Source organism: Poecilia mexicana, unplaced genomic scaffold, assembly GCF_051168715.1.
Source record: "Poecilia mexicana isolate PSO_F unplaced genomic scaffold, ASM5116871v1 scaffold_19, whole genome shotgun sequence".
Classification (NCBI taxonomy): Eukaryota; Metazoa; Chordata; class Actinopteri; order Cyprinodontiformes; family Poeciliidae; genus Poecilia; species Poecilia mexicana.
Window position 1 is genome coordinate 23,244,677 of NW_028263388.1, and position 15,473 is coordinate 23,260,149.

The 15,473-nt window shown below is 37.6% G+C and overlaps 2 protein-coding genes across 2 annotated transcripts; both read right to left on the bottom strand.

Moving 5' to 3' along the window:
* Positions 1-158: 158 nt before the first annotated feature.
* Positions 159-8,693, bottom strand: cenpt (centromere protein T). The gene is made up of 13 exons (XM_015000576.2): positions 8,393-8,693; positions 6,497-6,617; positions 6,281-6,416; positions 6,096-6,189; positions 5,865-5,992; positions 5,666-5,723; positions 5,438-5,574; positions 4,198-5,247; positions 2,920-3,210; positions 2,742-2,841; positions 2,482-2,649; positions 2,211-2,315; positions 159-581 (listed from the first exon to the last, which is right to left on the bottom strand). The coding sequence occupies exons 1-13, from the start codon at positions 8,476-8,478 to the stop codon at positions 452-454; spliced, it is 2,604 nt and encodes an 867-aa protein (XP_014856062.2). The 5' UTR covers positions 8,479-8,693; the 3' UTR covers positions 159-451.
* Positions 8,694-10,006: 1,313 nt separating this feature from the next.
* Positions 10,007-14,319, bottom strand: LOC106925976 (cytochrome c oxidase subunit FA4-like). Its single transcript, XM_015000574.2, has 4 exons — positions 14,141-14,319; positions 11,656-11,744; positions 10,425-10,485; positions 10,007-10,270 (listed from the first exon to the last, which is right to left on the bottom strand). The coding sequence occupies exons 1-4, from the start codon at positions 14,186-14,188 to the stop codon at positions 10,214-10,216; spliced, it is 255 nt and encodes an 84-aa protein (XP_014856060.2). The 5' UTR covers positions 14,189-14,319; the 3' UTR covers positions 10,007-10,213.
* Between the last annotated feature and the right edge of the window lie 1,154 nt (positions 14,320-15,473).

Genomic DNA, 15,473 nt, shown 5'->3' on the forward strand with positions numbered 1-15,473 from the left:
AGGTGATTTGCGCCATCTAGTGGATAGTGAAGAAATCTGACAACTTTCAACCTAAAATCCCCCCAAATAAAAACCCAAAAAAATTAAAACCAGTTTTTAGTTCAGCTACAGCTGCTTCATAATACCTAGCAGGTTAAATAATTTAAAGTCTAAAATGATTTCTGTCATGCAGGTAAATCTTTATTAATGGTTGAAACTATTCCCATTTTTGTTTTCAATCAGAAAAGATAATAAAATGAAAAAAAAATATTCATACAATCCCACTTAAAGCACAACCCTCTCAACATTTACATATACAGAAGAGAAAAAAACAATACAATGATGGAAAGAATATTTTTTCAGGAACATTTACATATGTACAAAAACCTTTGTGCTATGATTAACAGTTCCATATAGAAATCACATTTATTAACAAAGAGATAAATAGAAAAAAAAGGTGCTTTAAAAGTATTCACTTCTGTATTTTAGGGATCACAACGTTTCCACTGGTTGCGATGGGGATTAGGATCTTTCGCTGGTCCATGCGCAGATACTTTTCAATGAGAACCTCCACTGGCACCTTGTCGTTTATGTATCCCTGCCTGCAGAATGCAAGAAAAAAACAACAAACATGAGTTAAAAACTGAGAGTAATGCATGCAAACTGTGAATGTTTATAAAGAATCAATTCATAAATGTTGGGTTCCCTGGCCTTTTCTTAAGCACAAACGTAAAACTCAACCATGTAGGACTGAGCTTTTCAGTCTGGAAAATTTTATTTTCCAACCAAGAAATGGACGGTCAGAAGAAATCATCAAGAAAAAAAGATTAAATAAAATTTGATGGGATTAATATAAAAATATTGCATATTTTATTATCAAAACAGGGGATTGTGGTGGAAAATTTTATCTAGTAAAAGAAGGGTTTAGAAACACTGGTTTAATGCAACACTCTGCTTTTAAATGTAAAGTTTTTATTCACTATAAATGGAAAATCATCATGACAGAAATAAAGGTTTTCACACATCCATCTGAGTATAACTAATCTACATTATGTTTTCACTGAATGATTTCAATAATATTCTAATTTATCGAATATGTCAGGATACCTTTAAAGATGGTGGTTATATTTTATGTCAAATCAGATCAAAAAACAATCTAAAACTTATAAAAACTGGATGATTCTCCCCGATTCTTAGGGGAAAAACAGAAAAACATGTTTTGTGAACACAGCAAGCAGCATATAATCCATTAAGGTTTGGTGAAAATCAGATATATTTTGATAAATAAATTGACAGAATAAAGCACAACCTTCATTTTTAAAACTGTTGCCTCCATCAGGAAGTTGTTTAATGTGTTACATTTAGCCGCATAGTGAACCAGTAGAACCGGTAACTAGTATCAGCCTGCAGTAGCTGATCGGCGCGTCTCCAACTATAATCTCTGGAATCAACATGAGGAAATCTGACTGAATATGAAAAATCTGATTTTTTTACGTCTAAAAATATAAGAAAACCCGTAAATTAACGTTAAAAACTGAACATAATCTGCACTGGAACAGTACACTAAATCCTGTTACCATAGCGACTAATCAGGCTTTGAATAAACCAAGGGGTTAATCTCACGTTCCTTCATAATTAGAAAAATTAATGACGACTAAACCAGGAGCATCAAATTCATTTTAATTTTGGGCCAAATAAAAAATCTGAATGTTCTTAAAGGGCCAGAATGTGTTGATAAAACCCATTAAGCTGTTGAAATGTCAGAAAACAGCTGCTTGTTTCAGCATTCGGTGATTGTTTCTTAAAATAATATTAAAACATCTTTTCACCAGGATTTTGTGATTATTTTTGTGTTCTTTTGCAATCAAAATCAAGGATCTCATGGTGCTAATTTAGAAATAGTTGTAAGGAATTTTTACAATACTTGTGCTAATGTACGACGTTAAATGTGACTTCTTTCTTTAATTAATCACCATATCGATCACGGACTATTACAAAGGGAGGCAGCAGTCACTTAAACCCAATGTTTTTGGCCAATTTTGAGAAAAAATTACAGTAAAATCTGAAAAAATGTGGGGAATCTGTTGATTTTGTGTGAATTTTGCAGATTTGTAAAAAACTGGAGGAACTTATTGGTGTAATTTGAAGGCTAGGGCCACATAAAAAGCTACGGCGGGCCAGATTTGGCCCCTGGGCCTTGAGTTTGACACGTGCGGTAAAATCAAACATACCGTCTCAACAGAAGCTTAACATCTTCCACTTTGATAGTTTTTCTGTTTGCGTGGGCCGCGTACGTCTCCAGGTCCTCAGCAACACGGTCGAAGAACTTATCCATTCTGCCACAAAGTCAATAAGCATCGATTACAAAAGTAAAAACTGTTTGTGGTTATTTCTGCAGAACCAAAGTCCAACAAAGAACGGGAGTAAAAAAAATTGCTTTTCAGAATTAAGTCGCTGATTTTTTTTGGGGGGGGAAAAACAAAACAAGTATAATTTTGTTACATCTCATTTAGGACGGGGAAGACATCTGCAGAGACTTTTGTTTTGGCGAAGTGCTTGAAGACACTCATCAGGTAGGTCTTTGGTAGGACTGTTTTCCTCCTGGACAGCCCAGTTCGCCGCCGTCTCGCCTGCTTTGGTTTAGCTGCAGGTAAAGCTTTGCTTGCACTACTGCAAGGATAAAAAACAAGCAGTAAGTAGGAGAAACGGTAGATTTCACCGGGGAAAGCTTGTTCAACGCTGCAGAAAGAAATGCAACTTGCCTTGCTGGGAGATTTTTAGAAACTGAAGGCAATGCTGGAGGACTGGAGGTAAAAAACTTTATTTTCTCTCTGACAAAAGCTGGCGTCTTGCCTAGGAAATCTGGATTTTAAAGAATCCAAATTATGATCACTTTTTAAGTATGAAGATTCACACAAACTAAAAGGTACGAGCCTTCACCTTCATTATCATCCTCCTCCTCATCCGACTCTTCCTCCTGTTCTCCGGCTTCCTCTGCAGCAGCTTCAACATCTTCCTGCTGCCTGCTGACCTCTGCATCATGGCTGACATGGAGGAGGTGGAACGAGGCGTTTTTTCTGTCTGCAGGATCGTTTTCATCCCAGAAATCTTCGTCCAGATGTTGGAGCGAAGGTTTAGTCCAGTCTGGTTTTCCAGTCTGATTCTGAATTCTTTCCAAACTGGTGTTCAAACCCAGAGCACTGTAGCTTTTGGACTTCATGAATGAGTGAGCTGTAAAAATAAAACAGCAGGAATTTGGTTTTTAAAAAGAAAAACACATTTGATTCCCCTTTCTTCATCTCTTTTCATCCAGATCCATAAGTACCTGTTCTAAAAACTGTTTTCATAAAGTTATGTAGCAATACGACTAATTCTCAATTAATGGTTTATTAGATTAAAATTAGTTCCAATCTTTTGAATAATAACGTCCGCTTTGACCTTCTTTTAGTGTTGTAGTTTGGCCGCCATCCGGCAGAGGGCGCCGCTGGTACAGAATCAAAGATGGCGCCCATAAGGGAACGGTAAACAGTAACGGTCCAGAGTCCGGTACGGGATGCAAAATATAGTTTCTACGGGTCGGCTTTGAAATAAAAACACTCAACAAACTCCTTGAGTTGTTATGGAATATAATCACTCCACAAAATCCTTTAGTTTTCACCTTAATAGCGCTCATTTAGCCGAGCTGCGTCAATTACTTATTGAAAAATGACCGAGGTGCTACGAAGGGAAAAGGAGGATCCAACAGTAAAAGTAGCCTAATGGTTATCTAAGGTTAAAACTTTTCCCCATTACTTGCATCAACATTCCTTCTACAGCAGCCACAGGCCACTTTGGTGACCGTATCTCTGTTAATGGGGGATTTAATGTTTAACATATTTAATTTTTCTATTTAGCAGCCTAAGAGGTTCCTGTTTAGTTATTTTATAAATATGTTTAAGTTTAATAACGTGAAAACAACAAAATTTTCAGTTTATTCAGTCAGTATTTAATACAGCGGACACAAAATAATGTTAAATTAAGTATACTAAGAAAGATTTAGGAAAGACAGTCATGCCTGTTGATACCAGAGGTTTTTAAGAAAATGGCCGCCTATCGATAAATCATTATTCGATCGATAATATCAATCAACTTTAGATAAACTCAAATTGATAACTTGGGTAAGAATTTGAGTTTGGGTTGTAAAGGTTACAGATGACACCAATAGATGAGTAGCTGTACCTTCTGTCGCCGTGACGACGGGCAGGACAAGGCCGCCCTCTGAGCGAAAAGCCCTGCGACTGATGTGTCGCTCTTCCTCCTGATTCCTCTCTTCATCACTATCGTCTTCGTCAGTCTGACGATCGGCTCCGTCCGACTTTTCCTCGTCGTCACGTTGGAGTTGATAAACTTCTTCTGATCCACCTTCATCCTCAGGATGAGATCCAGCCGCCGCCTCCTCTTCCTCAGATGGAGAAGCTGCTGCAGCGTTTTCAGGAGGACCGTCCTCTTCCTCAGTCTGAGATTGCTCCACATCTTTATCCTCGGCTTGAGAGCTCGCTGCAGCCTCCTCTTCCTCAGACTGAGAATCGGCTGCAGTCTCTTCCTGAGTTGGGGATTGCTCCTCACCTTCATCCTCCTCAGCTGCAGCCTCCTCTTCCTCAGACTGGGAATCGGCTGCAGTCTCTTCCTGAGTTGGGGATTGCTCCTCACCTTCATCCTCCTCAGCTCCAGCCTCCTCTTCTTCAGAACGTCCTTCGACGTCTTCAGACTGAAAATCGGCTGCAGTCTCTTCCTGAGTTGGGGATTGCTCCACACCTTCCTCCTCAGCTTGAGAACCCACTGCGGCCTCCTCTTCCTCAGAGCCTCCTTCGACGTCTTCAGACTGAGAGTCGGCTGCAGCCTCAACTCCATCATCCAGATCAAAAGTCTGGAATCCAACTGCATCGTCCTTTTCCTCAGGTTTTAATGAAACATCTTGTGTTTTATCAACATTTTCTTTGCCTTCATCTTCCTCCATGTTGGTCACAACTTCTTCAGCTGATTTCTGCCTCTCCTCCTCCCTGCGCTCCTCCTCCTGTATGTCTCTCTGGAGCTGAGTCGCCATGACGGTGGGTTTGATGGAGAAGTTGGAGGTCATGGCGTCATGCTGGTCGTACAGAGCCGTCTGGCAGTTCACGATGTCGACCGTGACGTCAGGCTCGCTCAGTTTGCTCAGACCCAACGTGATTCCCGCCAGGTTTGTGTCTTCGCCACTAACCTCTCGCCCCTGCAGTGCCTCACGGCTCACATCTGGAACACAAAAAGAGCCGAAATAAAAAGGAAAGTTATTGTATTAAGTGTAGAGATGCAAAAAAAAAAAAAAAAAAGCTACGGCGGACCAGATTTGGTCCCCGGGCCTCAAGTTTGACAGTTTTGCTGGAAAGAATCAGAAAAATGAAATAAACAGAAGCTTTAGGTTGCAGTGAAAAGACAGAATCACCTCCCATCTGCTGCCTGCTGAGGGCAGCACTGAACTCTTCCTCTGTGATCTTTCTGCGGTTTGAAACTCGTCTCTGAAGGCCTCTCTTCTCAGTGTGAACGTCAACAAACGGGGTTTTCAGACTCAGGGAGGAGGAGCTGAGAGGCAGAAGGAACATGCAGATCATTTTATACTAAATAAATACAGGTATTTCACTTGGAAGTTGTTGTTTTTTTTTTTAAACTTTACCTCGACAGGGAAAGAGATGAATGATCACCTATTGAATTTTCTGGTTCTTCTTCAGCATCTATAAGAATAAAAATCCCCAAAACACATAAATATAACTCTGTTAACTCTAGAGTCTGTATCAGCACGGGGTCAAAAGTAAAAATGTTTACAATCTTTCACAGAAAAATGAATAAATAAAGTTTAACTTTACTGTTTTCACCTTTAAGTCGTTTTTCAAAAGCGGTGACGTTGAGGCTCTGACGCGGTCTCTTCCTGCTCAGGCCCTTAGCGGCGCTCACAGTGTTCCCCATTGTCACATCCGGCAGATCCAGATCCGACAGGTCAAAACTGGACACAAAAATAAACACATAAATGTACAAACAGTCAACATAAAGGTGCTGAGAAACAGAAAAATGTTAGATTTTACACCAAACAGTCATCTTGAAAACACCTAGAGTGACTTCTAGTAGCTGTATTGTCTTCTGAAGGAGGCTGCAGCTCTGCAGGGGCGACTTTGTCATGAACCACTGGGGACTTCACAGGCTCTGAAAAGCAGAACCAAATGACATGGATGTAAAGAGGAAAACAAAAACAACAGCCTCACTGAGAACCAGAGAGGTGGATAAATCCACTCACCTGTCTGCAGGATCTTCCTGAGTAAATGCCTGGGAGATTCTCCATCGTCAAACATCATGGAGGAGGAGGGAGCTTGCTGTCTGAGCAGAGCGGAGGCGGTTCTTCGCTTGAGAGGCAGGGATTTCCTGGTTATATTCTGAAAACAAAAACACAGTTAGATTTAGAGGGTTAAACTGACGGCACCTTACACAGCCGAGTCGTTTCTGTTCTTCTCACCTCCTGGATTTTGTTCCTCAGGCTGCGTCGCAGGATGTTTTGTGGCGTTTGGGGCTCAGCATCTCTCTTGCTGCGCCTACTGCTGCGCCGCAGCTCGCTGCTACCTGCTGCGTGGGGCTCACTGACATGCAGACAGAGAAGAAGAAAATTATCTGTTTTCAATCAAAATTGCTATTTTTGCACCTTTCAATTCTTAAATTTAAATGACTTCTGAGATGTTTGCACACTCATAAATAAATACACTGGATTGGAGTCAATGTCACTTTACTAGTCAAGATATAAGAAATGCTTTTCATACAACAATACATGGATACAATCTGTCTCTGGATGTTGTCTGCTCTCCACAACATGCGCACTTGCATACAGAGTCTTTTTCTTGGTGCGTTCACTGACAGTCTGTAATATAAATGTATAGGCACTGCCGTATACATTACAACTTCCCATTTATTAACACAACTAACGCATCTATTTCTATTATATCTTTATAAGACTGGATATGGATACAAAACAAACAAAACTCTTAGCAAATTGCAGCAAAGAGTAACATCTTAAAGTCAAAGTGTCTTTTTACACAACATGTCTGTCACAATAAGCAATAAATAAATTAACCACATAATAAATTAAAAACAAACTCAAGAATTCTATTTGTAAAATGAATAATTTTTCTCTGTTTTTCTACCAAAAACTGGAAGACAAAAGTCTTCAGTCTGCTGCTTTGGTCTCAACCAGCCGTTTTTTTTGTTTTTTGGGGGAGAGGGGTTTAAGGGACAATTTGTTTACAGAGACTTTATAATTCATTTTATTTGCTGTTTCTGTTGTTTTGTTTATTTTGGATACTTCAAATTTATTACAATTTAAAGCTTATTGATGTTTTGAGAATGTGTTCTTGCGTTATTATGCAATTTCCTTAATAATACTTGAAAATGGTCTCAAAACAAAGTTATCGTTTATCGCAGAAACTTCTGGGACAATTTCTTGTGCAGTAAATGTACATTGTTGTCAGACTTTTTTCAACAAATGAGAAAACACTGTGATAAAGTCTATACTGACTCTTAAATTTAAAGACTCGGTAAAATACCAAAAGGGTTTATTACAAGCTTATGGCGTTTGTTAGAGAAGTGAAAATAGGTCGTATTTATCAAAGATAATTGTCCAAATATACACAGGAACATACATAAATCTATGTTTTTACTACTTAATCTATACAGAAAATCTACGGAGCCCCTAAGGGGACATGGAGAAAAAAAAAAAGGAAAGAAATCCCGACTTATTATCGCGAGATCCCGAGAAACTAAGTCGAGATCTCGAGATCCCGACTTATTATCGCGAGATCCCGACTTATTATTGCGAGATCCCGACTTATTATCTCGAGATCGCGACTTATTATCTCGAGATCCCGAGAAAATAAGTCGGGATCTCGAGATCTCGAGATAATAAGTCGGGATCTCGAGATCTTGACTTAGTTTCTCGGGATCTCGAGATAATAAGTCGGGATCTCGAGATAATAAGTCGGGATCTCGAGATCTTGACTTAGTTTCTCGGGATCTCGAGATAATAAGTCGGGATCTCGAGATAATAAGTCGGGATCTCGCGATAATAAGTCAGGATCTCGCGATAATAAGTCGAGATTTCTTTCCTTTTTTTTTTTCTCCATGTCCCCTTAGGGGCTCCGTAAAAATCTATGTCCAAGCTGGAGAAAAGAAAAAAATTATAGTACAACGCTTTCCTGGCTAAAAAAGGGTCCAAATAAAAGGACATAGTAACAATAATAGGAGTGTCAATAATTGTGGTCATTTGTTTAGAAGGCAGGGTGTTGTGACGGGGTTTGTCATTTATACTTTGAAACTATGTATTAAAAAAACAAACACTATTTCTCCCTGAAAGAGAAGACAGTACCTGCTGCCGACCGGAGTCCTGGGCGGCTCGGTGATCAGAATTTGCTTGAGGAGAGTTCGAGGGGATAAATCCTCCGTGGAATCCATTAGCCTGCCGAGCTAAAACCAGCAACAAACCTCAGAGAAACTCCGTCTGACAAGAAGCTGAAGCTACAGACAAACTGTCACAACAGCGCGAAGTTTTACCAACCAAAGAGAGCCAAAAACGGCGTAAATTACTGTCGCTCGACTCTAAATTACCATGATATTCGTATAACTGTTTTATGGTTCAACATCAATGTTTTTACCAACGGTCCCGCGCTATATTTGAGCGAAGTCTCGCGATAAGAAAGTTTTACCGTGCTTCTTCTTCTTCAACGTGGCGTGCTTCGATTGGTGTGTTGCTGCCCTCTAGCGGCTGAATACTGAACTGAAAAATGCAGCTTTTTGTTTTTCTCTTGCATATTCGTCACGGCAGAAATCTATTCTAATGAGACTACTACTACTTTTCAATTATTCCTCATTAAAATTAGTTATTAAACCTACAACATAAAGTTCAATGTAATTTAATTGAACTTGTTTGTTTTTAATTGTATTTGTGTTGCATTATAGTAGTCTCCATTCCTCATGTAAAATAAATTTTTATTAATCTGTGTGGGAGGTCCATTGTGTACACCTACTTATCCACACAGAGTCAATGACTCCAGGTAAAATAAAATAAAAAATATGATATGACAAAAGAGCCAAAGCTCTATTTGAGCTCAAGAACTGTGTTTTATTTTTCTTTCTTTGCAACCCTGCAGTTTTTCAGCAGAGGTAAATTTTGCTGTAGATAGGAGATGAAGCTCTGTCTCATAGTTTGTTTTTCGTATAACAGTCACATCTTGCTTCACGTCCAGTTGCTCCTTGCTCCACTTTTGAGTGATATTTCCCAACTCCTGCAAGCCTTCCAGGCGGGTTCAGTTTCCTGTTTACTACTGATAGTGTTTTATACTAGTAATAGAAATCCTCTGCTTCTGACAGGTCAAAGTTTGCTTTAAAAGTCACAGCTTCCACTGGGCTGGCAATGCTGTAGTGCTCACTGCTGAAATGTAAATATTAGTGTGAAAGCAGAAGCAGTGACATTTTAACTTGGAGAAGAAACAGCTCCAGGGTTAAATACTCAACCTTAATGTTAAGTAAAAACCAAGTGATGTCAATATTGTTAGCCTTTAATGATTAGATGGGAATTTTTAATGACAAAATCTGTCCAATTCTATGTGATTTACTAAGAGCTGCAGTTATAGTTCAAAGGTTTTGCTGAAGCAAATGCAATTTAACACATTTGAAGGAAGAAATAATGTAAAAAGGATGCAAGTAAACAAAAAACAAGAAGAGTCTAATATCTCTGATCCGTTGCCTTTTGTGATTCAGCAGAGGCATGTTTTCAAATAAACTTGCTTTGGGGAGGGACTTATTTTTAATCTTGATTAGATAATTATTTACCACAAAATGCAAGACAAACTGACCGTGACGTTTTCTGTCGGAGAAAAACTAATTGAGGATTCAAGTAAAAGTTTGAATAGTCGCCCCGACTACAGCTGTGATTATAAAACCTTTGGTTATGTAAAAAAAAAAAACATACCAGTGAAGTTAATCATTTTAATTGTTTTAATAATTTACAACACATAAAAGAAAAAAACAGAATTTCTCAATAGAAAACAGGTGGTAGCCTGCTTTTATTCAAACTTGTATAGGTTTATGATCCCTTTCCTGATAATCAACTGTTCAATGACCAACATTCAACTTGTACTTTGGCAAAACAAAAAAGTGCATAAACTCGGCACCCCGGTTGTGAAAGGACCTAGAAATCTGGCCGGTCCTTCTTCAGTTTGGAGTAATCCATGTTGACTCTGAAAAACTGGAAGAGTGAGAAAAAGAGACGTGAAAGGACACAGTCAGGGTGAGGAAGGCAACATGGACTTTGACGCATGATAAGAGCACAAGTTGTGCTTTAACCTGATATGAAGAAATAAGAGCTATTAACAAGCATGTGTTTTATTTTAATGTCTTACTTTGTACTGCTGATTGGGCTCCAGCTTGTTCCAGGGCTCTGGGTTGTTTGTGCGATCCCACCTGAAGATTACATATTAGAGGTTAAAATATGATGATTTACAGAACAAAAAAATCTTAAAGACACACTTTATATGGTGTTACACTGCAAAAACACAAAATATTTACCAAGTATTTTCATCTCGTCTATTGAAATAAGACAAAACTAACTTACAAGTAACTTTTCAGGAGGATATAGGAGCTTGTTTTAAGTAAAACTTTCAACTAATAAGTTTTAAAATGTCTTGTTATACATGAAATAATCTGCCAGTGGATTTAGTATTTTGTCATCAATTTTAAAGAAATATTTAGTTAAAACAAGCCTCCATATCTTTGCACTACTAATATATTTGCACTAGAAACTAGATCAAAAAACTTGGTAAGATTTGTATTTATGCTGTTTTCCAGGTAATCTTTAATGCATAAATATGAAATTACCAAGTATTTTTCCAGTGGAAATATTTTTTTTACACTTGAATTAAGACAAAACTAACTTACATCTAACTTTTCAGAACTTGTTTCATGTCAATAATTCCTTAATATGAATGAAAAAGTGCTAATTATACTTATAACCTGGAAAAATGTCTTGTTATGAGTGAAATAATCTGCCAATAGAACAAGTAATTTTTATCAATATTAAGGAATTATTTACTTAAACAAGCTGCTATATCTTGTGGAAAAGTTATTTGTAAGTTTGTTTTTTTATTTCAAGAATACTAAGATAATTACACTAGAAACTAGGCCAAAACTACTTGGTAAGATTTAGTGTTTTTGCAGTTTAGAGACGATTCTTCCTGGGCTTCACAGCACAAACATTACAATAAAACCACAAGAAAGACATTTCAAAATACCGCAAAACATACAAACCATATCAAAACACAAAAATACAAATCCACAGCCTCAACACTTTCAAAAATAAGTCAAAAACAAACCATATATAATTGGCCATCCAATCAATTCAATGTTATTTCATTATTTATTACAGATTTTTAATATTCTTTTTAAACTTTAACTAGCACTTTTTCATGAATTTTAGGGAATTATTGACTTACACCAAGCTCCTCTATTTTGTAAAAAAAATAAAGCTATTTGTAAGTTAATTTTGTCCTATTTCAAGTCTACTAAGATATTTGCATAAGAAACTAAACTAAAAACTTGGTAAGTTTTGTGTTTTTGCAGTGCAGAGATACTTACGAGACGTCGGGATTCTTCAGAGCCAGTCTGGCCAAGTACAACATGCTCATCGTCGTTCCGCCACCGATGAAGATGAAGAGGGGAATCAGCTGTAGGAAACAAACAAACATAAGCAGATAATATGATAATAAAGCTTTATTACATTGAATAACAGATAATAACATAAACCCATGTTATTTCACATATATGTGAAGACTATATCTATATAGTCTTTATGTGATGCAAAACAATAAAAAAAATTTCCACCATTAATATTACATACGACCTGTACAATTAAACTTAAAAAAGCATTGAAAATCCCAGATTTTCTTCATTTCTAAAATTGAAGAAATGGTTAATGGCTTTTACTTGTATAATGTTTTACCAAGTCAGAGGACTCCAAAGCCCTTTAATCTACATTTAGTAATTTATACATTTATACAACGGATCAGGGATTCAAACCAGCAACCCAACGGTGCCAGTGGCAATTTCGCAGATTCAGCGACTTCAAATGATCCAGAATTCAGCAGCACGGCTTCTCACAAGAACCAGGAAGCATGACCATATAAGGCCAACTCTGGCATCTTTACACTGGCTGCCTGTCTTTTATCGAATAGATTTTAAGATTCTTTTGTTAACTTTTAAAGTTTTAAATGGGTTAGCCCCCCCTTATTTTCGGGACCTTTTAAATTTCCAGTCTGTGTCCAGAACTTTACGATCAAATAATCAGTTATTACTTACAGTTCCTCGAACTCGACTTAAGAAGAAAGGAGATCGAGCTTTTTCTGTTGCTGCTCCTGTTTTATGGAATAACTTACCTTTCCAGATTAGATCTGCCCACAGCCTGGATCATTTTAAATCGCTTCTTAAAACTCATTTTTACTCTTTGGCATTTAATTGACATATTGTTTTGTGTTCTGTTTTGTCATTTGTGTTGTTGTTTTTGTACAGCACTTTGGTGCAGTTTTATACTTGTTGTAAAGTGCTATATAAATAAATTTGACATTGACATTTCAGCCCAAAGATTGTTTGGTTTCATCCAACAAAGCTTTTACAATATTTTAGCCACGCCTAGATACTTTCCCTGGAAGAAAAGGCAAACCTTTTTCTTAGTACAAATAAACTGTGAATATAAGTGATTCCTGTCCCATTGAAAACAAAGTATGTAGTTGCTCCCTGTTATAAGCTGTTTCTATTACAAATGTGCACAAAACGTTGTTGATATTCCACTAACGTAAAAAAAAACCCCACAATTTTGCAATTGCAGTGTTTCTATTAAATAAATAATACAGTTAAAGTAAGTTTGTTCACGCTATAAGACATTAAAAAACGTGCTCAGCAATCATCCTCCTAACACTTCCTGTAGTCTTCGTCATTTCCGCCAGTAGCAACATCCGGTTGTTGATCACATGACTCGTGTGATGCGGAAAAAAGACACTTCTTTTGATTCAGCCGGAAAACCACCTCTTTTTATAAACATTCCCTTTTTCGAAATCAGCGTTTCGAAAAACGTACATTTTTCGAATTATCGTTAAATAAACCTAATTTATTTCCATAATTAATCGCTAATGTCGCTGTTTAGCTAAGATATGCAAATAGAGGGCTGAGTTTTATTTTTAGGTTGACGACATTCACTGCGTGAATCCAAAAAGTTATTGAAATTATATCAAAAGGTTCACAAAAACAAAATATCTTAATCAGTTGAAGTGGGTGGAATAAGGGGTTTTGAAATCATTTATCCATTAATTTTGGGGGGGGGGGGGTATTCTTCTGAGGTTGATTGAATTTTATTTTCAGGTTGGAGATTTGGTGTGATAATCAAACTTTTCACGACAAAATGCCCCCACCAGCTAAATAAACTGGCAAATGAGTCACCGACCAGCAGAGGACATAAACATATCAGTGGTCTATTTATATGGTGTCTGCCGTAAAGCAGACTGTTTCACCCCGTCGTCCTTGGAAAAATAGACTTCAGTCAGGCCTGTATGGATATCATACGTGCTTTTGCGACCACCATGCATGGCTGCGGTATAAATCCCCTCATCTGGATCTTTTCCGGCTGGGAAATCCAGAATAAATCTGGCAGATGTGGCTCCTGAGTGTGAAGTGCAAATCAGCGCAATTCATTTGCTTTTACAAAAGAAATTAACCCAATTTAGGTGCAGTCGTGTTTTAATCATCCATTCTTTTCATTTCTTGGTGGTTTTTGTATATATAAAAATAAGCCATTTAGGTCTAATTTTAGGATTAGACCTAAATTTAAGGTAACCCAATAATTTAAGGTTATTGGGAGGGAAAAACCTCCCAAATATTTGCGTTCAGATCCCAATAATGTGGATACATTTTTATTTTTATAATAGTATTTAATAAGTCATCGCCCTTTTCTTTGTAATTTACGGAATGTTTCAGAAATCGGGAGCGCGCCTCCCCCTCAGCGCGCACTTTCAATGTCAAATAAAGATAATTAGCACAGAAAAAAAATTTAAATACAGGATTTGAGACTTACAGAGGGGTGACTCTTCATCTGCTTCCGAACGACCGAGAACATGGACATGGTGGCGGGTTTTTAGCAACAACAAGCGGAGTCTGTTGGGTTTTTAGGAATCTGCGGACAAACAGGCAGCGCTGCTGCGGATCTTCTTTCTGCAGGCCTGGAGGCACGCAGCGCTGCTGAACACCCTCCTCTGCTGCCAGCCAATCCCAGCCGGGGACGAGAACCCCGGTTACACCGCGAGGCTGCGGACCTCTTAAAGAAAAATCACCTGCTGCCGCCCGTCACTGCCTTCACAATCACATTCTCACATTTTGCCCGTTACAAACAAGTTCGACGCATTTTAATAAAAAATACTTGGTTTTTATTTTCAAAATAAATAATAAATCAAAGAATTGAGCCAAAACTCCATCAAAGTACTCCTTTATATTTGTGCACCTTTTCCTTCCACTCAACTTTCCATTCATACACTTGGACAAAAAAACTCTCTTTAACATTCTAATTTCTATGATGATAAATACATGAAATATACTTTGTTAAACTGAATTACTAATAGAAATTAACTTTTAGCTATATTATGCTTTACACTTAGTAAAGTCAGGGTGATGTTTAACATTTTGTTCACAAACAACTGGAAGGAAATGTTATTACTTGTATTTACTTACATAGAACGAAAACAGCTCAGACTACCTGAGAGTTGCTGATTCTGTAAATCAAACTAAAATGGTATCAAATATTTGGGGGGGAAAACACAAATTTTACCAAGTTTTGTTCTAGTTTCTAGTGTAAATATCTTAGTACAACTGAAATAAGACAAAACTAACTTACAGGTAACCAACATCGGAAAAATGTTTCGTTATGCCAGTGGAACTAGAACTTTTTCATTAATTTAAAGCATTTATTGACTGATATCAAACTCTTATGTCTTGCTGAAAGTTAGTTTTGTCTTATTTCAAATGTACCAAGATATCTGTACAAGAAATTAGAAGAAAAACTCATTTTAAAAATGTAATAAAGCCTCAAAACGCCCTCATGGGTCACACACCAGCAGAGGGCGCTAAAGAGTCGGAGTTTGCATTTGCTGGTCAGATCTGAAAACTTCAACATGAAATGCAGAAGTTTTAATAACTAGTTTTTATTTTACATCAGTACAGAAGAGACCCAGTCAGGGGTGTCCAAAGTGTGGCCCGGGGGCCTTTAGTGGCCCTTGGACTGATTTGGTGCGGCCCCCTCAAACTGCAATTCAAAAGTGATGCAAGTTTTTAATACAGGTTAAATAATTACCAACATAATTTTCTGACAAAGTATTCATCTTGCTATAGATGAATACTTTAAAAGAGAACGTAAA